The sequence below is a fragment of the Gymnodraco acuticeps genome, unplaced genomic scaffold, assembly GCF_902827175.1.
Source record: "Gymnodraco acuticeps unplaced genomic scaffold, fGymAcu1.1, whole genome shotgun sequence".
NCBI classification, from domain to species: domain Eukaryota; kingdom Metazoa; phylum Chordata; class Actinopteri; order Perciformes; family Bathydraconidae; genus Gymnodraco; species Gymnodraco acuticeps.
This window is the reverse complement of record NW_022989816.1, coordinates 301,833-329,181: the sequence shown is the minus strand read 5'-3', so window position 1 is coordinate 329,181 and position 27,349 is coordinate 301,833. Positions and strand designations below refer to the sequence as shown.

General features: G+C 42.6%; 2 protein-coding genes across 2 annotated transcripts; both read right to left on the bottom strand.

Moving 5' to 3' along the window:
- Nucleotides 1-7,097: 7,097 nt before the first annotated feature.
- On the bottom strand, nt 7,098-8,275 carry LOC117556758 (protein ANTAGONIST OF LIKE HETEROCHROMATIN PROTEIN 1-like). Its single transcript, XM_034232259.1, has 2 exons — nt 8,015-8,275; nt 7,098-7,856 (listed from the first exon to the last, which is right to left on the bottom strand). The coding sequence occupies exons 1-2, from the start codon at nt 8,204-8,206 to the stop codon at nt 7,164-7,166; spliced, it is 885 nt and encodes a 294-aa protein (XP_034088150.1). The 5' UTR covers nt 8,207-8,275; the 3' UTR covers nt 7,098-7,163.
- Nucleotides 8,276-8,778: 503 nt separating this feature from the next.
- LOC117556844 (protein ALP1-like) lies at nt 8,779-9,609 on the bottom strand. The gene is made up of 3 exons (XM_034232399.1): nt 9,454-9,609; nt 9,229-9,349; nt 8,779-9,148 (listed from the first exon to the last, which is right to left on the bottom strand). Exons 1-3 carry the CDS (start codon nt 9,607-9,609, stop codon nt 8,784-8,786), a joined length of 642 nt encoding a protein of 213 aa, XP_034088290.1. The 3' UTR covers nt 8,779-8,783.
- Nucleotides 9,610-27,349: the final 17,740 nt, after the last annotated feature.

The following is a 27,349-nucleotide window of genomic DNA, read 5'->3' as shown; positions in this document are numbered from 1 at the left end:
GATAAATTACTAGCTTACATTAACAGTAAAGCAACTACTTTTGAAAAAATAACACAACAATACAATATGGAAGTCAATCCAAAACAATACATATGAGAGAAATCTAAATTGCAGAAATTGTCTTTCTTATCCAGAAAAAAGAGAATGTCGAAAAGCTGAACGCAGGTGGCGAAAAACAAATCTCCAGGTTCACTTTGAAATCTATAAAGAGAGACTTGGCCTTTATAATTTGGAATTGAAAAACGCACGACAATCGTTCTTCTCTGACATCATTACCAAAAACAAAAACAACGCACGTGCCTTGTTTGCTACCGTCGACAGACTAACTAACCCCCCAGTGTCAGTAGCCTCTGAATTTCTATCCACCAGGGCGTGCAATGATTTTGCCTCCTTTTTCACTGACAAAATTCAGAAAATCAGACAAGCAGTCAGTGCCTCTGCATCAGGAACAGCAAATGTGTTGTCCCTATCTCCACTTAACATCAATTCAGACATCATGACACAATTCCATCAGATTAATGATAAAAACCTAGAGGACATTATTCAACTTCTGAAATCCTCCTCTTGCTGCCTTGATATTATTCCAACAGGATTTTTCAAAGATGTTTTGCCTTGCATGGCCTCAGATCTACTTCATATAGTAAACAAATCTCTTCACTCAGGTATTTTTCCACAGGCCCTGAAAACTGCAGTCATTAAACCGCTCTTAAAAAAGAATAATCTAGATGCTTCAGTAATGAACAATTACAGGCCCATATCAAACCTGCCATTTCTAGGTAAAATCATTGAAAAAGTTGTTTTTCAACAGTTGAGTAATTTCTTGCATTTAAATAACTGTTTTGATGTGGTCCAGTCAGGCTTTCGTCCAAACCACAGCACTGAGACTGCTCTTGTAAAGGTCTTTAATGACATCCACTTAAACACAGACAGTGGCAGAACTTCAGTGTTAGTATTATTAGATCTCAGTGCTGCGTTTGACACTGTTGACCACAGCATATTACTAGACCGACTGGAAAACTGGGTGGGACTTTCGGAAACAGTTCTGAATTGGTTTGAATCCTACTTAAAGGACAGAAACAACTTTGTTTCTATAGTTAAATACACATCTGAGTTGACAAATATGACATGTGGGGTTCCTCAAGGCTCCATCTTGGGGCCTCTTCTCTTTAACATCTACATGCTACCACTGGCTCAGATAATGAAGAACAACAAAATAAGTTACCATAGCTATGCAGATGACACACACATTTACGTAACAATTTCACCAGGAGACTATGCTCCAATTCAAACACTGAGTAAGTGCATTGAACAAATCAATGACTGGATGTGTCAGAACTTTCTCCAATTAAACAAAGATAAAACTGAGGTAATGGTTTTTGGAGCCAAGTCAGAACATATAAAAGTTAGCACTGAGCTTCAGTGTGCAATGTTCAAAACAACAGATAAAGCCAGAAATCTAGGTGTAGTCATGGACTCTGACCTGAGTTTCAACAGTCACATTAAAACTGTTACTAAATCAGCCTACTATCACCTAAAGAATATATCTAGGATTAAAAAACTAATGTCACAGCAGGATTTGGAAAAACTTGTCCATGCTTTTATCTTCAGTAGACTCGACTACTGCAATGGTGTCTTCACAGGTCTCACTAAAAAATCTATTAGAAAGCTGCAGCTAATTCAGAACGCTGCTACTCGAGTCCTCACTAACACTAAGAAAGTGGATCACATCACTCCTGTTCTGAAGTCTTTACACTGGCTTCCTGTGTGTCAAAGAATAGATTTCAAAATACTGCTGCTGGTTTATAAAGCACTGAATGGTTTAGGCCCAAAATACATTTCTGACCTCCTGCTAAATTATGAACCATCCAGATCTCTCAGGTCTTCAGGGACTGGTCAGCTTTCTGTCCCCAGAGTCAGAACTAAACATGGTAAAGCAGCGTTCAGTTATTATGCTCCAAATATCTGGAACAAACTCGCAGAAACCTGCAGGTCCGCTACAACTCTGACTACTTTTAAATCCAGGCTGAAGACTTTTCTTTTTGTCGCTGCTTTTAATTGAACTATTCATATCTTAGACTGCACTGTAACTTTTATCCATGTACTTTTTTTCTTTTAATGTTTAATTGACTGCCATGTATTTTTTTCTTTTAATGTTTATTTTATTAGCTTTTCTTTTTAATGACTGATTTTAAATGCCATTTTCTTAATCTCTTTCATTTTTTGTAAAGCACTTTGAATTGCCTTGTGTTGAAAAGTGCTATATAAATAAACTTGCCTTGCCTTGCCTTATCAAATCATGACCCACAAATCGATCAATAAAAACACTAAAATATTGTTTTGCCAGCCCTGTGTAAGATCGACTTCTGAGCTCCGGTCATAGTTCATTCTTTGAAGATGACAATCTGCTGGTCTTCAAGAACTGTGGTCACTCAATTGTGTTGTGAAAGAAGTAGATCAGATCAATATAAGTCAAAAGTGGGATTTATGAAAAGGATTTGATTACCCCATAAGGACCCACCGTGACACGGGTGTCACATGAACTTTAAATGTTCTGGAAAGTTCCTTGTACCGCTTTAGCCTTTATTTTATCTCATGAAGTCCCTTACACACTGAACAGTCTGGTGGGTCATGGTCCAGGTCCATGATGTCCATGTGCCAGACTAACACATGTGACCTAACTAGCTGCATTTCAAAAGCTTTTGTTGTTGTTGCTAAAGGTCAAATTCAAGCCATTTAAGAATTAAAATGCTTACATAATATGTCCTTTATTACATTTAACCTGTTGTGGAAACATTTATTGATCAAATTGATATGAGACAAACATCGCTGTAACACTGGTGTCACATCGGGACTTTAACCCTAAACTTTCACAGTAAACCCAAAGTGTCATATATTTCTAATCACAATTAAAAATATGATTATGATCTGCTCAGTTAATTTAGCTGATTCAATTATATTTAGTTAATATATTCTTTATTCTTCAATTCAAAGAATGTTCAAACTAATTAAAACCAAAAAATCATCGTCATTAATGAAGTTATATATAAGAGTTATTTTACCATTAAAGCCCAATGTGACATGTCACATTTCAGATAGTTGACACTAGGGGGGGTTACTTGTCAGAAATGTGTTCTAAGTGATCTATTTAGTCTAAATTATGTTCCCCTTAATTTCCCCCAAAATAGAAATGGGTCCGGGTTCTTATGCTATTAAGAGCTAATTACATAAATGAGCTCTTATATGAACGAGTTTAGGGAGTTCATTTCTACAAGTCAAAGTCATTTACCAAATGTATGCAAAGTAGCCTAAATCAATAGGGCCTGATTGTGTCTTGCATGTCATCTGGACCTAGGTTAGAGTCAGACCACTCATTGCTTCAAAACGGCTCAGCAAAATCTACTCTCCTCTTCAACTGGGGTGACACAGTCAGTTGATGTAGTAGGTTTCATAACCACTGGATTTGGTACAAATTAGAGATAAGATTATTGAGACTAAAATACAGAGAAATTACAAAATGATACAGAGAAAATTCCTACAAGGAAAGATTTAAAACAACAAATCATATTTTCAAATCACAACCAGATGGAGAGGAAAATGTTCACAAGCATCAACAATAAATACATCATAAATATTTACTGTATGATACCATAGATTTGCACCTTACAATACATATCAATCTATATATAGCTGCAGAGTACTGTATTGTTGTTTTACGGTGATGATTTGTTTTAACTTTCCATCAACAACTGTACAACAAAGCCTACCTGTCATGGGAGTTTTACTTTTCACTTTTTGTTCAGAATCATAATATAATTGTTGACATTTATGAGGTTGATTAAATATAAAAAAAACATGTATAATGCAATAATATGTAACACTATACAACTGTACATTAGGCTGCAGTATACCCTTCATGTTGGCATTAATATTTCAGGTATTAATTTAAAAAGTGCAAAATGCACTTTTTGATGTCTTTTATACATAAATATGGGTCCCCGGTGTGTCAGGGAACTCACGCAGCGTCAGAAAATAAAACCCTTTCTCTTTTCCTCCGTACCCATCCATCCATCCATCCATCCATCCATCCATCCATCCATCCATCCATCCATCCATCCATCCATCCATCCATCCATCCATCCATCCATCCATCCATCCATCCATCTTCTCCCGCTTATCCGTGGTCGGGTCGCGGGGGTAGCAGTTCCAGCAGAGAGCCCCACACTTTCCTTTCCCTGGCCACATCATCCCCCTACTGGGGGATCCCAAGGCGCTCCCAGGCCAGCAAAGACATATAACCCCTCCACCTGGTCCTAGGTCTACCCCTTGGTCTCTTCCCAGCTGGACGTGCCTGGAACACCTCCATAGGGATGCGCCCAGGTGGCATCCTAACTAGGTGCCTGAACCACCTCAACTGGCTCCTTTCAACGCGAAGGAGGAGCGGTTCAACTCCGAGTCCCTCCCGGATGACCGAACTTCTCACTTTATGCCTAAGGGAGACACCAGCCACCCTGCGGAGAAAACCCATCTCGGCCACTTGTATCCGCGATCTCGTTCTTTCGGTCATGACCCATCCTTCATGACCATAGGTGAGGGTAGGAAGTAGGAACGTACCCAAATCTTTTAAAAACGGGGGTACAACGAACGGATACAGATTTGCTGCCGATATGACGTCAAATCGGCGGAGGACCCACAGAAACTTGCTATCAGAAACAATGCCTGACGTGTTTTGGACGTAATCTCGTTTTTGTTTACATTAGCAAGCCTCGCTAACACTCAGAGCTAACCTGTCCTGTACTGTAGAGCACATGTGTTTTAAAAAGCAGGAAATAAAAAAAGGAACTCACCTTGTGATAAATCCGCAAGAGAAAAAGCATTTGAGCTCCATATTGTTTCAGAAATAATCCTTGATGTGGTTTAGAACAGGATGGCGTTTTATGACAGCAGAATTTAACTTTATCTCCGGTAGAATTCTGATCAGGCATTAGCTCCGCCTCCTCTTTTAAAAAAGATAAAGACCCAAAATCCGCGTTTCTCTGGGCCCTTCTCACTTCTCTTATTTTTCATTTCCTCGCTCCTCGGTCTCGGGCTGCTTCTCAGGTCGACTATTTTCATTTCCTCGCTCCTCGGTCCTCGGTCTCACCGGAAGTCGATTTGCCTGCGCCATCTTGAGTACCGTCCCATGGCTCTTATTTCTGCCGGAGGAGCGAGGAGCGAGGAGCGAGGAGCGAGGAGCGAGGAGCGAGGAGCGAGGAGCGAGGAGCGATCATGGAGGAGCGATAACCGAGGAACCACCAGACCATCCTCCGATGAAATCCTCAGATACTCACCCCGCCCCCTTACTGTGTATCGCTCACTGATTGGACGAGGCAGTGCATGCACTGATCTGATGCTTCTTGACATGAGAGCAATACCCCAGCGGAGTGAAGAAAATACATGAACCTCACGGGACTCACTCCTCAGTTTATACCGTGTTTTGTTTCAATTAATGTATAATTTAGTTACAAATATGTGATCTGAACAAAAGTGGTCAAAAATCATTATTGGAAACATTTTCATGATCGATTTTTTCGTTTTACAGTTTCATTTATTGTCATTTCCATTCAATCACAGCTGAGGCATGAATCCTTGATTTCACTCGGTTTAAAAGCCCTGCCTCCAGCATGCAGCTGGCACATTTGAAAGACATGGCGGCAGAAAAACTACACAAGTGTAAGTACCTATTACTTCATGTTATTTGTATGCCTACAACGATACCGTTACGATAATGCAACATCTGTTCACATGTATTTAACCCACAACTCATATATTTCTGTTATTGAACGCTTTATATTTTCTCAACAATGTTCATGTGAAATGCCCAACTAAAGGCAAGATTTGCAATAGGCTACATAACGTGCGTATACACACGCAGCATTCGTTATTTATCGGACATATTTCGGTTGGAAACCACTTGTTTCTTCATTTAACTAGGCTACCTGCCACATACAGACGTAACTAATGGTGCGTTTCCACTGCAGCGGGTAGCTCGCTTTAAGCGTGCCGAGCCGTGCGGGGCCCCGTTTTTGGTTGCGTTTCCACTTGGCCTAGTTTTGGCCCGGGGCTACTTTTTCACCTTTTTTCTGGCCCGACTAAATCGTGGTTCTAGGGCCAGGAACAACCAGGCTGAGTCGGGCTGAGTATGCTAAACTAGGTACCATCATTCATTTGGCTGGCAGTCACAATGTATTTGTATTAAATAATTCAATACATTCAAATCGGCTCAATTCAATAATTAAGCTGTCATTTATATGCAGCATTATGTGAGTGAAATGTTAATGGCTTAAGGTTTCCTTTTGCTGATGTATGTATAACATAATTCTCCTTAAACAGGGACGGAGGCCCAAACCAGAGCCCTCATTAGACAGAGGACTGACAATGAGCACCTGTTTACAGGAAAGAGGTTCACAGCCAAGAAGGCCTGGGGGTGAGCTACAGTTCTACATGAGTTGTTTGACAATGTTGTTTTGGTGCATGGTATGATAATCAATGGAACCACTACTGTGAATGAACCACAGTGAACCTGAGTGTGTCATGGAATTATTATGCATGAAGCATATTGTCAGAAGTAATCAGACTTTGCATGCCTGGATGCTATAATTTAAGAAATGGTTTACTCCACAGAGAGGTTCTGCAGAAGATGGAGTTGGAGGAGTTGCTCACTCCCACCCAACTGGCAAAAAAGTGGGACAACCTGAAAAGAAAATATAAGGTGAGATATTGTATTTCTAGATGCATACAATGCAGCTATTTCTATTGTGTCTTCATCTGACTCATACATTCCTTGTTCTCCCTCAGGAGCTGAAAACCCCCCCTACATGGACGGGGACAGATGCGGCGGAGGCCACGGCAGCCACATGGTCGTGGTTTTCCCTGATGCATGAAGCCATTGGGAGTCGGCCCTCCATGGAGCCTCCAAAGTGATGGACTCGGCTGACGTGGCCCCCAGTGGGATTGGCTCTTCATCCAGTGGAGCTGGGTCTGCTCCTTGTGGCCAGGCAATGGAGGAAGAGGAGGATCCTGGGCAGCCTGGCACAAGTAGCAGCACCACTACACTGGATGAAGAGCCATCCACCTCTCTCAGTCCCCCGCCTGCCAAGAAGAAGAGGGCAAGTAGGGGGGCCCTATTAATAGCCAGCATTCACCCCACCAATGTCCCTGGTGCAAGGTGGAAAGTAGTTGCCACGACTGGCTAACTCCCACAATGAGGACAGCCTCAAAACCCGAGCGTCATGCAAGCTCCCAGGCATTCCTGCAAACACATTCCAGAAATGTCCCTTTCCATCTACAACTCCTTGAAGGATGATGGAGTGCCAGCCTTTACGGTTGAAATAGTCGCAGTGGTATTCCTGTGGTGCCAAGATGGGTATGTGTGATCCATCAATAGCACCTACACACTGTGGGAGCCCCCACCTGTTCTCAGTGTAGGCAGCCATTTCTGCAAACTGCTCCCGGTCTGGTGAACAAATTAGTTCCGGTACCAACAACGTCTCTGCAGCAGCACAGAAGTCTTGCACACACCGGCACACAGTAGTCCTGCTCACTCCGAAAAGATGTCCAATGCTTCTGTACTCTGAGCCGGTCGCAAGCTTCCACAGTGCGATGGCCACCCTCTTCTTTAGAGGTATACGCTCGCGGAATGGTGTGTCCTGTCTCTCCATCGCTGGCCGCAGTTTGTTGCACAGGTATACGTAGGTTTCCTCAGACATCCTGAAGTTCTCCACCCACTGAGTGTGTGTGAAAGATGGAACAATCACACCCCACCACTCGGTTGCTCGGTCAAGCATCCAAACACATGGTCTGCGGTGGCAACCTAACTTCTGAAATACACAAACAAAAGCATACATATTTTAATACGTAAAAGTGGTAGCTACAATTAATTAAATACTTGAAACACTTTTGTCATATAATGAGCGTGAAACACTTTGGTCGTATAGTGAGTGTGAAACACATTGCTAGTTAGCGAACGTTAGCTTACCGAGTAGCGTTGTCGTTGAGTCGTCCTGGAGTAGTCTCTGCCGCGTTGTACGATTGCCATAAGTCTCCCCTCAGCTTCTTCTGTATTACGTCTTACTATAAGCAGCCTTTTCCGAAACAAAGTTTTCCTTCTTGCTGTGATAAAAAACCACATACCAAGAAGCAAGGACACGATGGCTTCCACATCCTCCATTGTTGTTGTGTGTTTTGTGAGTTGTGTCGCATTGAAGATGACATCACGGCAGTTGTATGCAGCGTCGCTCCGCCCGCTAAAAAGCTGATCGCCCCGCCTACACTGCGTTACTATGGTAACTACCCCAGTTCCTAAACTGTAATGGAAACGCAGCATTAAAGTGAGCCGGGCTAAACCAAACCGAGCGAGGCCGAGCGAGGCCGAGCGAGGCCTGCAGTGGAAACGCGCCATTAGAGTTTCTGAAAGAGGAGGCCCAACGAGAGCAGGAACGCTTTGAGGCCAATCAGGCTAACACAAAAAGATTTTTGGATTTATTTGAGAAATTGGTAAATAAATGATTTTGTTTCTAAGTTTTTGCAACGTTGTTATTGTTCCATTGAGATACACTTTGTTTGTCAAAACATTGTTCCTTTATTTGTTAAATTATAAACATCACAACGCAATAAACCGCAAATGAAGGCACACAGCTTTTCACACAGTGTGGTGTCCAAGGCCTTCGTGTCCCCAAGTCCTACAAATAATCATGTTCTTGTAGTTCAACTGGTTGCACACATGGAGCAGAGAGCAGCCCTGCCAGTCAGTCTCGCTGGCCATGTCCGCCTCGATCCCCCCTCACCAGACGTGGTGGAACCACACCAATGTCCCCAACATCCTCTTCAGGCTCCAGGATGTCCCCCGCTGTGAGGCAGATGTTATGGAGTACTGCACAGGCGGTGATGACTGAGGGGACAAAGGTGTGGTGGACCTCCAGAGCCTTGAAGAACAGCGATCTCCACCTGCTTTTCATCCTGCCAAAGGCCCACTCTATGATGGAGCGAGCCCTGGCATGATGCTGGTTGAAGCGGCTCTGCACCCTCCCTTGCAGTGGTTCTCTATATGGGGTGATGAGGGCCACAGGTCCTTCTATGCAGGGGTAGCCACCATCACCCAAAAGGAAGAATCCTAAAAAGAGAGAGAACATATTTAGTATACTAAAAGTCATTGATGGATTTTGATGTATTAACAAGAATATTTGGTGTCACCTGAGGGAGGATACAGAGCCTGTTTGTAAATTGCGCTGTTCTTCAGGACTCTGGTGTCATGGACTGAGCCAGGATTCCCAACAAAGGTGTTGAGAAAGAAGCCCTTCCCATCACACACTGCCTGCAATTGTATGGATGGGAAGAGCTTTCTGTTGAGGTAATCCTGGCCCAGAGGTCCTGGGGGGGTCTTTATGCGGACATGGCAGCCATCAATGGCCCCCACACACCTGGAGAATACTGGGCTGTTGGCCAGCCTTGCAAACTCTGGGCCAACCTCCTCCAGTTCTCCAGGGGGGGGCAGTTTGATGACCTCCTGGCGAAGGGCTGCAATTTTTTGTACTCCAGTGTGCACCAGTCTGCAGACGGTGGACTTGGGGACATCAAAGGCTCGGGACACCACACTGTATGACAAGCCGTGTGCCAACCAATAAAGGGTAATTAAAATATTCACCTCATGTGACCAGCCTTGTGTGTTCTTTGATGGCAGGATCCTCAGCAGGGCCTCCAGAGACTGGCGCCCCAGTCTGTAGTCCTGCATGAGGTCTTTCTGGCCATCAAAGAACGCCGCAAGGACTGGCACATGAGGGTTTAAAATGGCTATGGGATCGACATCCGTCTGCAAAATAAAGATACATGTTACCTTCAGCACCTAGCTTTTATTAAACTGACAATTAATTGATCTTACATGAAATTGCTGTTGTTGGTGAAACCATTCATACTGCAACAGTCTAGTGATGCTTACCTCCATGAAACCAATAGCCTGTTGTAGTCGTGCCCGACGGCGCCTGGACTGCTCCTGCTCTTGCAGGAGCGCATTATATACATCAAGGCCTACTGCAATGCACGCCATGGCATCAGACATGTTGTGTTTGGAAAGGTTAAACCTCTTTCTATCCAACATGTATATTGGAACCTTCTTCCTAAATTACCTTAATGGGTTTCAGCTTGTAGTTTTTCACTGACCTGCTTAGCTTTTAATTCAGCTCCCAAACCGCAGTCATTAAGTCCTATTTAAAATGTTAATTTGCTCCACACAAACAAACAAAGTGTGCAGTCCAATGAATGTTAATCTAACTGGGTTTTGATAGATAACATATCTGTTTTTGTTCTCTGAATAATTGTATTCCTATTGTGCACTCTAATCAATATTAATCAAACTATTGTTCGTTTAAATACATTTTAAGAATGGCGTTTATCTTTTTTGAGAATGAGTTCTTATTTTATTTCATGTATTTGGATCTACAACAGATGATACTAATGTTTATGTCAGTAAATGTGCACTAACAGAGGCGGGGGTGTTTGTGGAAATAACGGGTACAGAGCTGGCTGCTGCCAGACGAACAGCTGTGCAGCGTCATCACAAACGGACGTCGCTTCACGTGACGCTCCGGAGGAAAGGACGTCCCATTGCTCTTAAAACTCATTTCCCTGCTTCTCGTGGTTTCCTTGCGTCCCTCCATGCTTCCCTGGCGGGAGGGACTAAACGCAGGGAAACGACGCAAGTGAGGGAAGCAAGGATTTCATTTAATCGACATGAGAAGCAGCCCCGGTCTACGTGGGCTGGGTCCTCCGTGGACCGCGTAGGCTGCGTACTTCCAAGGGTGCAGCCCCTGAATTGAGACACGGCCAGTGAGAGCATGTGAGCAGGGATGCTAGTACTTACGTGTGTGCCATTGTGACAGACAAGAATAGTCAATTCTGAGAGATAGATGTATGGGTTGATTGTGCGTTAATCTGTTGGTAATGCCTTGGGGTTCCAGTGGGACGGATCACTGCGCTCTTCCTCGCTCTCAGACGAGTGAAGGCGGGAGCTGCGTGATCGATCTTGATCTTCACTTCTCTCAATCACTATCCCTTTTTAAGGTAATTACAGTATACAAAGCACTGTAAATCTATCAACCCATGTTATATATAATCCGTATTACATCACCATGGTTCGTTGTGAGAGGAAAGTGTGTATTTTGCACTTTGTTGTATTGTTGGAAGGTTCTTGCTAATTCTGGCTAACTTTGTGGTCATTGAAGCTAGCTGCTGTATACCTTGTGGTGCCGCTGAATCTGACCGTTTGTCATGTTGTTGGCAGCTAAGCTAGGCACTGTTACATGCACATGTCCATACAGATGTTGTTGTACCACTGTTAAAGAGCTAAAGATAAAGGATAATTTAGTCATAATTATTGGTCCTGAAATTTGAGTGTATTCATTGTAAATGTACAAACTTCATTATAAAGATGGCTCGATTCAGACGAGTGAAGGCGGGAGCTGCGTGATTTATGGCTTCACTTCTCTCACTCACTATTTCCCTTTTTTAAGGGTACAACACCATGTCTCAACGACTCACAAAGTCAGGCTTTCAAAAAGAAAAGAAAGGAGAGAAAGAAAAGAGAGAGGGAGTAGAGGGCGACAGTATGTCACCCAGTATTTCAAGAGAAAAGGTGAGTGTGGTACATGAGTGGTGGAAATTAGTCTGTTAGCTAAGCGTAGTCCATTGTAAATAATAAGTTATGTTTTTTTTTTTACTAAGCTGACATTAAGTACTGTTAATATCTATATAGAAATTGCAGAGGTTTTTAATTTAACTTTGAAGGAGGTGAGCTGCATTGTGTTGCATTACATGCCACTTAACATATCTGAAGGGAGACTGGAATACAATATATATATCAAAACAAAAAGCTAACATCTCATTTCAATTATACATTTCAAACACAGTATTTTCCCACATATTTAAGTTGTATTCATTTTGATTGATGCATTCATGTTGAGAATGTTCCATTCAAAAGTGTTATTATTAAAAAGGCATTTACACCATAAAAGATGACTATTGAGATCTATTGTCAGGAATGTAAGTCTTATATGTATGGCCAGAGGGCAGGACCTATAAACACATTTACTATCCAATAGCATTGTGAGGCTGAACAAAAGGACCTTTTGACTATGTAAATGTAGTCTTTTAAAAAAACAAAAACATTTACTGACTTTTTTGGATAGCTTAAATTAATGTTGTAAAATTACAACCGGGGGCCTTACAGGGTTAAGGGCTATTGTTTATTGTTATTTACTTTAAGATGTTTATTCTTAACCAATAATTGAATTTAAAAACTCTTATTTAAATGATGTGTGTGTGTCTCTGTATTCCTGATGATACACTGAGAGAATGAGCTCATAGTGCTGCTGATCATCATAAGCTAAACATAATAACATCAACCCTTAATATATAAGTTATTTATATTAAATAACCCCTCCGTAAAGACGGGGGCTCCCAGGAGATCAACACGGTCCTCTTTGGAAAAATGCCATGCGACGTGATCCCCCAGGGACATCACACAGCAGGCAGCGGCGGCGGCCTGTGATGAAGTAGGGTCGACCCTATCATGTGAAGCCACCGAGCACCGGTCCCCGGGGGAACCGGGCCTGGGGCAAGGCCCGTGGACTAAGCTACTTATTCGGCCTTGCGGCCCAATAATCGCTCTGACCTGGTGAGGCGGGGGCATCTCTAGCAATGAGCGAGTAGCCCACACACCCTTCCATGGACGCCGGACTCGGAAGGAATGGCGAACGTGAAATGGTACCGCCTCGGCCATATCCTGGTCCCCCAAACACTCGAAGCAGAGGTGGTGGGGATCGGCACCCGCTATTTAAGCCAGGGCACGATTTAAAAAAATACTCGTTTTCTTTCTTTCTCTTTCTTCCTTTCTCTCAAAAAATACGTCTTGGACTCAGTGCTAGGCTTTCACCTCCGCTCGCTGAAGAGTAAAGGATGATGGTCAGGAGGCGGGGCCTCCTTTTATACAGAAGTGAGATGCGCACGCATTCAGGTAGTTCCGCCCCGGGGCCGGCTACGTCTATAGAAATCTCAGTAGGTGAATGCTTGCATGATAAGGTAGTACCCATAGAGTCCAGTAGAGGGCGGAGCCTGTGAGAGATATAACTGCTAGAATCCACTTCAAGACAATAGAGGCAGGCATGAAAATCACTCACCTTTCGGCGAAATTCGCCGTTTTGAATCCAAAATAGGTCGTTTGTGTGATTCATGTAGATCTGCAATAAAAATATTTTTGGGGTATGGGGGGGGTCTGGGACCCGGAGTAATCTGCGGCCGCGAGCTGTTATGTGCCATCATGACACGCATGGTGTTCTTTTTTTATATATTATAATGCAGCGCGAGCTGTGTGCTCGAGTCTTCCTGCCTGTCGGCTCTGCTGCTCCGCGATGATGGTCTAGCTTCAGCAGCCACATTACCTACGGGTGCGTTCGTTAATATTAACTGTGCGGTCCGGAGTCACTGTGGTACAGACTGGACCGCTGGTGAACAGCTGTTAGAACGGGCCGTTCAGGTGTTCAGAGCAGAGTTCCCCGTCGGAGCTGCAGAGCGTGATGTAAACTGAAACGTTTTTCTGTCGCAATATTATCGTTGAGCTGGCTAACTAGCATACATTGTCACTATCTGCTAACGTTAGCTTTAGCCTTCGTTTTCTAATAGTTTTTTTTTCATAGGCTATAAACGGAGGTGGTATACGTATAGATCTTGTACTTGAGTAAAAGTAGAAGCACTCAGATCTTGTACTAGAGTAAAAGTAGAAGTAGGCCTACTCAGATCATGTACTTGATTAAAAGCAGAAATACTCAGATCTTGTACTTGAGTAAAAGTAGAAGTAGCCTACTCAGATATTGTACTTGATTAAAAGTAGAAGTACTCAGATCTTGTACTTGATTAAAAGCAGAAATACTCAGATCTTGTACTTGAGTAAAAGTAGAAGTACTCAGGTCTTGTACTTGAGTAAAAGTAGAAGTACCAGAGTGTAGGAATACTCTGTCAGTAAAAGTACTGCATTCAAAATGTTGCTCAAGTAAAAGTAGAAAAGTATTCTCATCAAAATATAGTGAAAGTAGCGACAGTAAAAGTAGTCGTTGTGCAGATTGGTCCATTTCAGAATAATATATATGATATGTTTTATAATGATTGATCATGAAAGTGTTTCAAAGCTGGTAAAGGTGCAGCTAGTTTGAATGACTTTGTATACTGCAGGGTAGCTTGTGGATTTACTCCAGGTGGAACTAAAGTCTGATTTAACACTTGATTATATTTCACATCATTCATCCAGATCTGTAAAGTAACTAAAGGTATTAATACATGTAGTGGAGTCAAAGTACACCATTTACCTCTGAACTGTAGAGGAGAAGAAGAACAAAGTAGCAAAACATTGAAATACTTAAATAAAGTACAAGTATCTCAAAATTGTACCCAAGTATAGTACTTGAGTTTATGAATTTAGTTACTTTACACCAGATGCCATAAAGATAGAAAGACTAAGCCTTGCACAGAGGCATGACAATAGATTTTCAAAATGCTCAACAGTGCTGCCAAAATTATAAACTGACTGCTACACAATTAAAATAAATGCTTTTATATATTTCTATTAGATGTGACTCTTTAGCGTTTCTGTTATTATTAACACTGCTGCTTTAGTTGTTTTGACTGCTAAAATCCTCTGTTATTCCTCATTTTAAAGCCGATATTCCGTGGGTTCGGGGGCTCGGGTCCTTGTCCCCTTTTCCATACCTGATGAGTTTGCATCCCTGATAATACTTAGTAAGGAGGCCATAATATTTTTGACTCATGGCTGAAGTTAAGTTTCTCCAGCTCTCCCCAGGTTGGCAAAAAAATGCATCTCAAAATGCATCAGATTGATGCTTTAAAATATGGAATATTCAACATTTTCTTCCGGGGGAGCATGCCCCCGGACCCCCCTAGAGGGATAATATCCTTCTCACCTTTTTCACCCCTGACCCGTTTTCATGCCTGAGAGGTTACTCAATACTCTAATTTCCCCTCCTCGACTCCTATCCTCGAGACTTAGTCCCGCCCACAGGAGATGCGAGCGGAGGACTGAGGAGGGGAATCGAGGAGAGAGGAGGGGAAGCAGCAGGCGGTTAGAGAAATGAGAACTCCTCTCCTCTGAGCGGTCATTTTAAAGAGACGTCCATTAATGATGACAGGAGGCACAGCAGCACTCTGTCTGATGGACAGATGTGTTCATGACATGACGACTTATATATTTACTTTTAATTCATTGACAGTGCGGTATAATGAGACAATAACAGGCTACAGATGTGGACATATACACACATATATTTATATAAATTAGGGCTGTCAAGTGAACGCGTAAATAACACGTTAACGCAAAAAAAAATTAATGCCACTAATTATTTTAACGCGAGTAACGCATGTGTATTTTTTGTCCTCGGGCGCCCCGTAGTTTCAGAGCGCATCGACTTTAAAATACCATCTACAAGCTGATGCTGACAGCCCCGCTCCTGCTGCCCGCTTGCGGCAGACCACACTTCCACGCTCACCGGCAGGCACCGACTGGCCATCGGGAGGACCGGGAGGGTGTGTGCATGTGTGGCGCGAGCGAGCGAGAGAGAGACCTTACGTGTATTGTTGTTGTTAGCATCTGGTGCTAGCTAGCATCGCTAACGGATATAAGGAGCTGTTTAAGGTACATTATGCTATAAAAACATTGATTTTAATTTCTAACAATAACCAGCGTCGTAGTACAGTTTAGCGACAGCGCGTATGTTTTGGATTAGGCCAACCGGCTAACTCAAACATATCCAGGTTAGGTTGAACCAGCTTCGTAGTACAGGCCTCAGGCAGCTCCCGTTCGAGCATATGCCTTGAGTTGTACATAGCTCCAACGATCCATCACACACACACACACACACACACACACACACACACACACACACCACACACACACACACACACCACACACACACACACACACACACACACACACACACACACACACACACACACACACACACACACACACACACACACACACACACACACACACACACCACACACACTGCATATTTGTCCACTCATATGTTGATAAGAGTATTACAAACTTGAAAAATATTCCTCTAAGGTACATTTAGAACAGATAAAAAATATGCGATTAATTTGTGATTAATCGCGATTAACTATGGACAATCATGCGATTAATCGCTATATTTAATATTTTAATCGACTGACAGCCATAATATAAATATATACAATTTCAGAATCAAACAAGTATGAGAGCACTCTCATAAGAACGTAACACAATCAGAGACTGGATATCCCCCCCTTCTCTCTGGTCGCCGAAATGGGGAATTGAAATTACGTGCCAAAAGTTGTATGTACAAGTATTACAAGTAAGCATAGGACACCAAACCAACTGAGACCCGTCTGTCCGCTGCATCTACGCACTGTACCACACACACCTACACACTGTACTACACACCTACAGCTCCTAAAGCATAATCAGGCTACAGCCGTTGTGTATTTTATTATGTGAAGCACTAAATGGTCTTAGAGAAATATTCTTTTTTTTGTTACTTCCCATTGTAAAGCGTCCTTGGGTTTCATGAAAGGCGCTATATAAATTGAAATTATTATTATCTAGTAAACCAGGGGTTCCCAACCTTTATTGTGCCAAGGACCGGCATATACATTAAAAACAAATCGCGGACCGGTTGTCAATTTTAACTGATTTTAATATTTACTCACCACCAGCAGGTAGCAACAGAGGCTAATTGTATGTAACAGCCTGAACAAATACTAGAACAATATGCATCCAAAACATATTCACGTTTAAAAAAGAACCGGAAAAACGGAAAACCAAAAAACCAACGTTATTCAGTTTTTAAACCAAAACGGAAAAACAGATAAATCAACGTTTTGGTTTTGTTTGTATGATTTACGGATAATCCAGTGAATGCTGGGAAAACGAGAAGAAGGCGCATTATGAAGGAGATGTCCGGTCGCCTGTGTGTGTGTGTGTGTGTGTGTGTCACTGGCATTTATTTTCAGAAGATATTATGATAGTGACGTTCGTTCCGGTGCACGTCCGACAGCATTTAGCACTACATCGAGATTAAGATTAAACTAATTTATTATGGGAACACCCGCATATAGGCTACCTATGGAGTTAGCCAGATGTGTGTAAATTACTGTTCATGGTCATTTGAAAACAAATGCCGGTGTCGGGCAGACACAAACACACCGAACACACAGCTGAGCTGAGCAGAGCACATACACACACACATCATGCGCCTTGGTGACTGGATATAAAACTAATAAAAGGGGGAGTAATCAGGCAGTTCGATGTGTGTAGAGATGTGTGTAGAGGTGTGTGTGGTTAACACGTAGCAGCCTGCAGTCACTCTTAAGCTGTTCTGATGAAGGTAAACACAGCGAAGGCGGTGCGTAAAAAGGCACAGCTCTCGGCGCGCTGGTGCTGCACTTCTCAGAGGCGAAGTATACGTCCCGCTGCCTCCTGATGCTGCAGCCATTTCATGAAGTGAAGGAGGTTTTCCTTCTATAAAACAGCTGCGGGCAGCAGATACCGTGAGAGTCCCGGACATGAATTCATAGATCAAGGCACACTGGTTTACTCTCCTGTTTTGCCAATCCGGTGCTTAAACAAATAGCTCTACACCCCTGGCCGACATGTCCTTAAAATGAAGTCCGAGTTTGAAATATATCTCAAATAATGTATGCACTGCCATTTCCCCACATAAACATAACAGTCTGCAATCAAAAGGTCTCCTGTGCGCTCCTCTTCCTACTTGGCGCACCGGTAACTCTCTCGTGCGCTCGAGAGGCTGAGACTAGGCTGAGCCGCCGAATCCCTCGGAACATCATAAAAGCCATTTTAAATGGTTTTCTGGTGAAAGATTAACTAGGCTACTGGATTAAATAATATGACTGGTATAGGTGCGAAAATTAAACACTTAAAAAAAAAAATATGATAAAATATTTTTATATATTTATAATTCTGCAAATATTACGATAAACTCACAGCTATTTCGCGGCCCGGCAGTAACACCTCCGCGGCCCGGTACCGGTCTGCGGACCGGGGGTTGGGAACCCCTGTACTAAACCACAGCATACAAATACAGAGAGTAATGTAGGCCTGTTATACTGAGTGATATATATTTTACACACTACTCTGCTTTCTGCACGGACCTCACAGCTGTTCTCACTGTAAACATCGCATCGCGATGAAAGCAGTTACTAAAATAATATCCAGGGGATGCATGCAGAGCTGTCATTGGCTGAGATAAGTCCGGCCGTGCGTAACGTCTCCACCGTTCCCGGAAATGCATCCGTGGAACTGGAGTCGGGACCATGGCTACTGGGGCCGGTACTGAAGCCAGAATCATGGCTGTAAGGTCCGGTTCAGGAGCCGGAAACATGGCTGTAAGGTCCGGTTCTGGAGCCGGAAACATGGCTGTAAGGTCCGGTTCTGGAGCCGGAAACATGGCTGTAAGGTCCGGTCCAGGAGCCGGAAACATGGCTGTAAGGTCCGGTTCTGGAGCCGGAAACATGGCTGTAAGGTCCGGTTCTGGAGCCGGAAACATGACTGTAAGGTCCGGTTCTGGAGCCGGAATTGTGGCCGCTCCGGCTGCTAGCCTGGCCTTGCGACGACTCCTCTTAGCAGCCGCCTGAATACTCCGTGGACCTCCATAAGCCAGACGAGTTCCGGAATACAACTCCTGGACAGGAGCAGGAACTGGAGCAGAAGCACGGGTTGAGTGTAGGCGGAACCCACCAAGGCGTATGGTGCCAGGTTGGGAATTGGGAGCCAGGGAGCTAGCATGCCTGGGGCTAGCAGGCCGGGAATCACACACCGGGAGGATCTTTGAAATCCAGCCAGGTAAGAATTTCACCAAACCTGGTTTCTCTCTAGCCATCTGGCGCGCCTCTGATAACACCGCCTCTCGCTGCTGAACTCCGGGTGCTCTCTTCCATCGATCCGAGCAGTTAGCCAGAAAAAAGGAAAAATTCAATAATTCCAGCTCGAACGGATCTGCTGGGCCCATATTTATGGTCGGGTTGTAATGTTGCGGTGGATGTTACGGTGTGCAGGAAGCAGGACCCAAATGCAGATTAGAGTAACAATAATTCCTTTATTTCAAGGCTAGATATAGGCTACACAAAGACAGCACGGAACACTCACCGATGAACTGGTCATAACACAAGACAACCCGACAAAGAGAGACAGAAAACCCAGAACTTAAATACACCCAGGACTAATCACATAAACACGAGACAGGTGAGGAGGGAGGAGAAAACACAGAGGTACCAGGTGAACACAATCGGGTAATCGGGGAGGGAAACAGACAGAAAGCAAAGAGGCAGGAAACGGGGGTGAACACTTTACAAAATACAACAGGAAACCCAAAGATAGAAAAAGACAAGAAAAACACCAACACAGACAGATCCTAACATTAACTGCTCCAGCGCCACCTGCCCGACGACTTCCTCAGCGGAGCGCACCCCCGGCTGGAGCCAGCGGCTTGCTGCATCCAGGAGCCGCTGCGCGTAGGAGAAGGGCCGGTCAGCGTCCCCGAAGGGGAGGGCCCGGAACCGGCGGCGATGTCCCTCTGGCGTGCTGCCAAGCCGGTCCAGTATGGCCTTCCTCAGATGCCGGTACACATGCCGAGAGGCTGCTGGCAGGCTGTGGGCGGCTAGCTGCGCACCCCCAGATAGCAGAGGCAATAGCCGCGCTGCCCACTCCTCCTCCGGCCACCCGCACGCCGCCGCTGTGCCCTCAAAGATGTCCAGGTATGCCTCCGGATCATCCTCTGCCGTCAACTTCTGGAGGGCAATTGAAGGCGGTCGGGCCTGGTTGGTCGCGGGATCGGCCTCCCGAGCGGTCGGACGCTGCAGCAGCTCCCGTAGGAGAGCCCGGTCCTCGCGCTGGCTCGAGGCGATCCCGAGCAGAGCCTCGCTCTGCTGTCGCTGTAATGCTGTGGTGGTCTCCTGCATGTGAGCGAGACGTTGGAGGGCCTGCCCCAGCGGGGTTTCTCCTTCCGCCATGCTGTCCCTATTCAGGGCGCCACTGTGAGCCTCTCCGCTCACACAGGGTTCAAATATGGACGGAAAGAGCAGGTTCGTGTAACACAGGCATTTATTAGCTCCAAACAAAAGCATCCACGGGTCTCCAACGTTGCCCGCGTGGCAACCTTCACAGGTCCTTTTGTCACCTTCCAGGATCTCGCCTACTGCAAAACAGCCCAGAACCAGGTTACGACATGCTTTTATTCCGGCACTGATTACCTGATTCCGATCAGCTGTCTGGCCTCCGGCCGAGCCACTCCCTTCACTCCAGCAGCCGGCGCCCTAACCCCACCCCGCTGCCACAGACGGAGTATTTTAAGAGGATGGTGCACATGATATCAGCAATACTTTCAGTCAGTACTCCGTCAGCAGCATTTTTACACCTTGGAAAGTCTTTAGAGTCTGGCCTGGATAGCTGGTCACAAATATCCTTCAGCAAAGTGACAAACCCTTGTGACTCTTGTTGGCCTCTTATGGGGCTGCTGTCTTTTAATATATAATTATTCCTCTGCCGCTAGTTCGTACCTCGCAGATTCTTCAGTCTCATCAGCCTCATCCTTCCATCAGTCCCAGTCAACGCCTCCAGCACACTTCCAGTGTCTGACTCCATATGATATTGTCCTGATGCTGTAAGGGTGATGCCCCATGATCACAAAATGACCCCTCTAAAGTCTGAGCGCCAAAGACCTCATATTATGTCGGTCATTAATGTTACATCACCCATTATAACAATTTGCTTTCGTTTTTGCTCTTCTCTTAGCTGAATAGCCCTGTCTTTAAGTATAACCCAATGTAAAGTCCTGCACCATTTTAAGGCTTCATAACAGGCATTTTTACTGTATGTGTTTGGAGAAATAACACAATCAATGGCCCAGAATTGTACTTTATAAACTATGAATCTTGTGGTGCTTGAAGAAATACAGACGGGTTAAGCCGGCCAGGTTATATAAGCCTTTTTTGGAGCCCTTTTTTGAATTATTTATTCAAATGTCACTAGTTATTTAAACAAACCACTATGTGAGCATAAGAAGCAACCATAAACGCCCTTTATCTAGAGAGCCATTGAAGCCCATGAAGAATTTTTCTTTCCAAAAATCTTTTCAACTGCTGTATTAATAAAGTTGCCACGTGTTTTCAAATTCAAGTTAAGCCACTATCTGTGCAGAACATTACAAATATTCTTAATTTGCGGTATTTTAAAAGTGTTCAGAAAGACTGCATCAATTATATGCTATATATATATATATATATATATAATATCAATATTGTTATTAACTTCAACCAAAGTCAATTTAAATAGTGGGCAAAAGTGGGTTAATTGCCATGGATGTGGTGTTTGATATAGTTTACGTTCAATTATAACTATTTTAGGCAGAAAAACGTATATTGACGAAACCTTTTTTAATAATTTACTATAATTTAGAAAGGTTTTTATGAGAAATCATTTCAAAAGTAAACTTATTTTTCATTTTATATTTCAATTTGAAATGTTTGCACACAACATTATTAATTTATACATTTTTATAATTTTTTTAAATGATAGTAAGTCACGTAAGTATATGTACAACATGGAAAAGTAAATAAAATAAGTTTAATAGGATGTGGATTTATTTTCTCTCACCTTGTAATTACACAATCAAACAATCTATAATTTAGCTCTGACCTTCCCAAAAACATTTAGTTGAATTGGACACATTTTACAAAGCTCTATCGACAGACATGCAATGACTGGGACTGATGGAAGAATCTGAGAGGAATGAACTAGGAGCTGAGAAATAATCATATTTAAAAGACAGCATTGTCATAAGAGGCCAACAAGAGTCACATGGGTTTGTCACTTTGCTGAAGGATATTTGTGACCAGCTATCCAGGCCAGACTCTAAAGACTTTCCAAGGTGTAAAATGCTGCTGCTGGAGTACTGACTGGAAGTATTGCTGATATCATGTCTACCATCCTCTTAAAGTACTCTGTCCAACAATATCAGTCTCATAAGAAAGGTGTTTTAACGCTTATTCAAAATGCATTATTGTACTCAGGAGGGGACATTGACAGAGGATTACTCAAAAAGTACACAGTACAAGTACTTCATAGTACTTGTGGGACTAGTACTGAGTCCAACAGTGTCAATATCACGAAGAACTAATGGCAAAAGGTGTAAGAATACTGAGTCCAGCAGTCTCAATATCATTAAGAACTTATGGTAAAATTGTCTTTTTATCACTCATCAAAGATAGCAGAAAACATGCATTATACGGAGGGGACTCTGACGGAGTACTCACAAAGTACACAGTAAAGTACTTCCTTTTATTTCTGGTAGCAGTCAACTAGTACCGAGTCCAACAGTGTCAGTTTTATTCAGAACTTATGATAACAAATATTTGTATCACTCATTGAATATAGCAGGAAAGAAAATGAAGAGCAGCTGATTGACCGAGTGCAGAATCGCTGTAGGCTACAGTTTAGATCTCCTTACAATGTTGTCCATTTTAGATTTAGGCTTATTATATTTACAGCCCTAATAACATTCATTTTCTGGGCTCAATATGTGTCTTGGCTGTTTTCGTTGTGATCGCTAAATTCACCTTGTTTATTATCACTATAACACTGACCCAGATCGCTGGATCACTAGAAACACTGCTGTGATCAGGCTGGCAAGGGCTGTTCCATGCTCTGCTCAACCTCCCGGCGGGAGGCTCCCGCCTTCCCCAATGGACTCAGTAGCGGCCCCTGCTGCCGTGGAGCATGTGCCAGCCACGGCGGAATATTACTGCCAAAAGTCACGTGACTTTTGGCAGTAATATTCCGCCGTGAGAAGAAAAAGTTTTGTAGTTGTAAAAACAAGATTTGTACTTGTAAAAAAAGTGTTGTAGTTGTAAAAAAAATGTGTGTACTTGTAAAACCTATGCTGAATTTGTCTCTGAAACATGATTTATTAGAAAAATGTTATGTGTTTGTTTGATAGATACGTTTTTTCTTTGCAAAACTAAATGCATTAGTTTGTAGATGGTGTTTTGTATTTGCAAACCACATTGTGTTTGTTAGTGAATCATGAGGCATTTGTAAAACCTGTTTAGTTTGTTTGTGGAGTTATGGCAGGAAATTAGCTCCATAGAATCGGCCCCTATAGAGGCTTTGCATATGATGTCACGGGTAACGTGACGTCAGCGCAACGGCCGTACCAAAACAGACACCGTAATACGTCATACCTGTTCAATGTTTTTTTTTTTACCGGACATACAATGGTTAACCAGTTAAGCCCTGAGCCTGTTTTTCAGGTTTCAGGCTCGAAAATGCCACTAACACAACAAATGATATATCTTCACTTCTAAAAGGGGTAAATTAATAATTATTTTTCTCAAAGCAAGGTTACATCTGTGAGTTGGATGTAGAAGTGTCAGAATCAATATAGATGTTTTTATTTTAAAGTAAATTCAGATGGAACATAGTAAAAACATGTAAATTCTAATGTCCACCTAAAAAAAAACCTTTACTTATAGTGAAAACCACCCTTGCATGATGGGTTAGTAGACTAAAAGCTTTAGGAATCCAAACTATAACATATAATAAGTACCCTGTATCAAGATTGATGCAAAACAAGTGAAATTTGACCTTTTTAGAGAGATTTAGAAAAATAAAGTCCAAGCGGACTCACCTCTGGGTAATTTGGGAACCATCGGTTCCATTTGAACTTTTTCACTGTAAAAATCATTTTATTACTTTGAATTATCACTATAGGTATTCATTCCATCCAAATACAACTGTTGTGAAAAAAATAAATTAAAAAAATAAATAAAACATAGGCCTACTCTGTTATCCTCTGAATTAGCCCCGAGCGAAAAATGCTAACCTATTACTGCACCGAAAATCACTCCTCGCTCCCTTATTACTTATCCTAGCTGCACATCCAACACATTGTTTATGATCGCAAGGAGACACAGAATATAACGGTGCCCACCTCAACACTGAAAGATACAAACTCGCGACGTTATCAACAAAAACGTACATCAAAACAAGTGGTACTAACATGCGCTAGGCTAACAATGACTTACCTTCCTCGTTGTCTGATCTAAACTGGTCTTCAATGGCATTAAAACGATAAAAACGATGATGTAGTTAATCCATAGATTAATATCCAATGGGGCTGTGTCCCTTTGAAATGTTCTGATAATCTATAAGCAATAAAACTGCAATTCCGTTATCTACTGTCCGCTCTGTGCTCCGTGCGCTCTGGGTCCTGCTGCATTTCCTGCTTCGTTACGTTGTAAACAATAAATGAAGTCGGCTGCGTAATGTGCTTACGCTGGCTGGCATTCTTTATACTTTACGCAGGACCATATCTCTGGAACCCATTGGTCGATTCGTGTGATTTACACCTTTTTCTTAACCATCAGAACCAATAGAATCGATGGGCAGTTCCCAAATCTACGTACACATTACCATAGCGGATGTAATAGAGAAGCAAACGAAGCATATCTGAAAGTGCAAGCCTGGACGGCAATACTTTATACCGAGTATATTGCCATAAATATGATGATTGATTATCAGTAAAAAATTCCTACGTGACACAAAGACATTGGATTAACCTTGAGATGCGTTTTTATTCCGTTGAACACAACTTTTGATCACAAATCAAAAAAGGTAAGACGTAATTATTGTAATATTTTTGGAACCGGATGTTGTTTACTTTCTCTTTTCTGGCTGATAGCTCCAGGAATTCGAGGTAGGACAGTGATGACATTACATGTGTGGAATCTGTGGAGTCTCAGCTTTAAATCGTATATCTTGTTTGTGCAGTTAAGATAGTAATAAGGGCATTTCTACCGTGTGTTGTGTGTAAAAAAGCGTTAGCATTAGTTAGCATTTTTTCGCTCAATGCTAATTCAAAGGCTTGGTATTACTCTTGTGTTTTTTTCTAGCTAACAATTGTTCTTATTGTCAGTTAGCGGAGTTTCTTACCTTTAAAAGGGTATGAAACATTAATAGTTTCATAAATGTTAAGAAGCCCTGAGACATGTGAGAAAAAAAAAACTGTGGGAGGGGTCCACTGGGGGGACCTTCGGGCTTAACTGGTTAACTTCTGTGCCATTGTTGGCTGCGGCAACAGAGGTGATCGAAACAGGGGGCCGAAGTCATTTTACAGGCTGCCGGCGGTTATAACACACCGGGGTGAAGCAACACATGAACTTTCAAAGCGTCGCCAGGAAAAATTGCTCAATAGGATCGGACGGGAGGATCTCAAACCATCCAACCACAACTATACTTGTGTTTGTGGGGATCATTTCACGTCAGGTAAGAGTCGGATTTTACATACAAACATTCAAAATGAACATATAACCCACGTACTAAGACATGCATCTTAACAAGGAAATAGGAATCCTGGAGTCTGTGTCATCGATCGACATATCAGATTGTGGAGTATCTACAAAGTAAAGTCATCCCTTGGCTCAGGTCATCTTCCCACCAGTCTGTCAATCCCCTGCAGTGCTTCGTTTAAATGTAATTTAAAGTAATTCCTCCCCCTACTGGCCATTTGATTATATGTAAACAGTAAAGGCTGTACAGTCCCTGGCACCTTTTCAGAGGCTTTTGGCATTTTAAATATGTCTAAAGTCTGACTTGTCCTGTCAAAAGAGGTCAAATTTGTATTAATTAACAGTTCACCCAGGATATAACTGACCTACAATCTGATTTATTTGCAGGTAAACGAGTGGCACTTTTTGACAAAAATCCTCCTGACTGGGCACCGTCTGTCAAATTGGGCCACGAGAAAATTACAGCACCTTCCCCTACTACACATGCCAGGTATAAACGCGCCAGAAAAAGGTCATCCATCGCACTACTTGATCTCTACAGCATGGTATCTGATATACCATCTCTAGAAGAGCCCACACCAGTCCTGGGAGCCACTGGGGAAGAAGAAGGACTGATTGAACCAGAGACTGCACTGCAACTCAGACTGATTAAGCTTGGGTAAATACATTTTGAAAAAAACAATTGAAAGGGCAAAGTATTATATTTATTACAGGTTTCCAATTTACCCATTGAAAAAGGGTGAAAAACAAGTACATGCTCCTTTAACTGTAAGCTGCAGAGATCACCGCACATAACAGAGATAGATTAACATTGTGTTCATATTAGTTTTTTTCAATGCTAAAACACATTTTTTGAAAGCAGGGCTTATTTTCTCAAAACACTAAACACAATTCACAAAACCATACACACAAAGTGCAAAACACCTCATATATACTGACTTAAGCACTGCACCCAGTACTACAGAAACACTTACCAAAACCAAACTTTTGCACCAAATGGCACACACTTCATTCATAGTACATTAGACATTTTGTAAAACCAACTACACACCATCGTGCTCAAGCACACTGTTTTATGGCGTTTGATATAGAGAATTCTGCAAATAAAGATTGTTCAAGTCTCCAAAATATGTGCGGAAACACAAATATACTGTTGTTATACTTTTACTTTTCAAAAAGTGGAAAGTTGAATTGCAAATTGGGTGCAGAGCTGAACATGTGTTTAGAGTTTTGGATATTTGAGCTGAGGTTTTGCTCTTTGAGTGTCAGTTTAAATAATGATGCTTTTTGTGTCATTTTAGTGTGCACAACTTTTTTTGATTGTTACACTTACATGTTCTTTATATAGATTTGATGTAAAAGAAACATGTTCAATCAAATACATATATACACTGTCATTCAGATTGATTACTACTTCTGTTTCTTTTGAGAGGGGACATGCTGATGACATTTGTCACAATACCAGCTTCCTTTGGGGAAGACTGTTATACCAACACATTCAAAATGAAACCAGGTAGTTTCACAATTTGTGTTATCACATCCTATCATGGGAAGCTTTTCCTCTCCACGACAAAGGCACCACTTGGGTATCAGTGGTTGGGTATCGGTTGGCTGAGTCAGAGTGGCACATAGAGCAGGGTCTGGTATCAGGCAGAGAGGCCTTTTTGGTGCAGTAATGGAGACTGGTGTAGTTGCACTGGAAATTCTGGTGAAGAATTGCCCACTCAACTCGAGGAGAATGACCTTCTGAAAGAATCCATGAGCTTTGGGGTATACCTTCTCCCAAAAGTCAATATCTGGGGTTATGTGTTCAAGATTAATCTTTCCATTCACCCACAGAACAAAGTCAGCATATTCAACATCACATATAAATAACTGGGTCTGCACTTGATAGAAATAGGCATGGGTCTTC

What these genes read in the sequence shown, in the direction of transcription:
- LOC117556758 (XM_034232259.1), bottom strand. Translation starts at nt 8,206, where the DNA reads ATGGAGGATGTGGAAGCCATCGTGTCCTTGCTTCTTGGTATGTGGTTT. An exon ending in CTCAACGACAACGCTACTCG is followed by an intron (nt 7,857 to 8,014) that starts GTAAGCTAACGT and finishes TGTGTATTTCAG; the next exon opens with AAGTTAGGTTGCCACCGCAG.
- LOC117556844 (XM_034232399.1), bottom strand. Translation starts at nt 9,609, where the DNA reads ATGTCCCCAAGTCCACCGTCTGCAGACTGGTGCACACTGGAGTACAAA. An exon ending in CAGCCCAGTATTCTCCAGGT is followed by an intron (nt 9,350 to 9,453) that starts GTGTGGGGGCCA and finishes ATACAATTGCAG; the next exon opens with GCAGTGTGTGATGGGAAGGG. An exon ending in GGCTCTGTATCCTCCCTCAG is followed by an intron (nt 9,149 to 9,228) that starts GTGACACCAAAT and finishes CTCTCTTTTTAG; the next exon opens with GATTCTTCCTTTTGGGTGAT.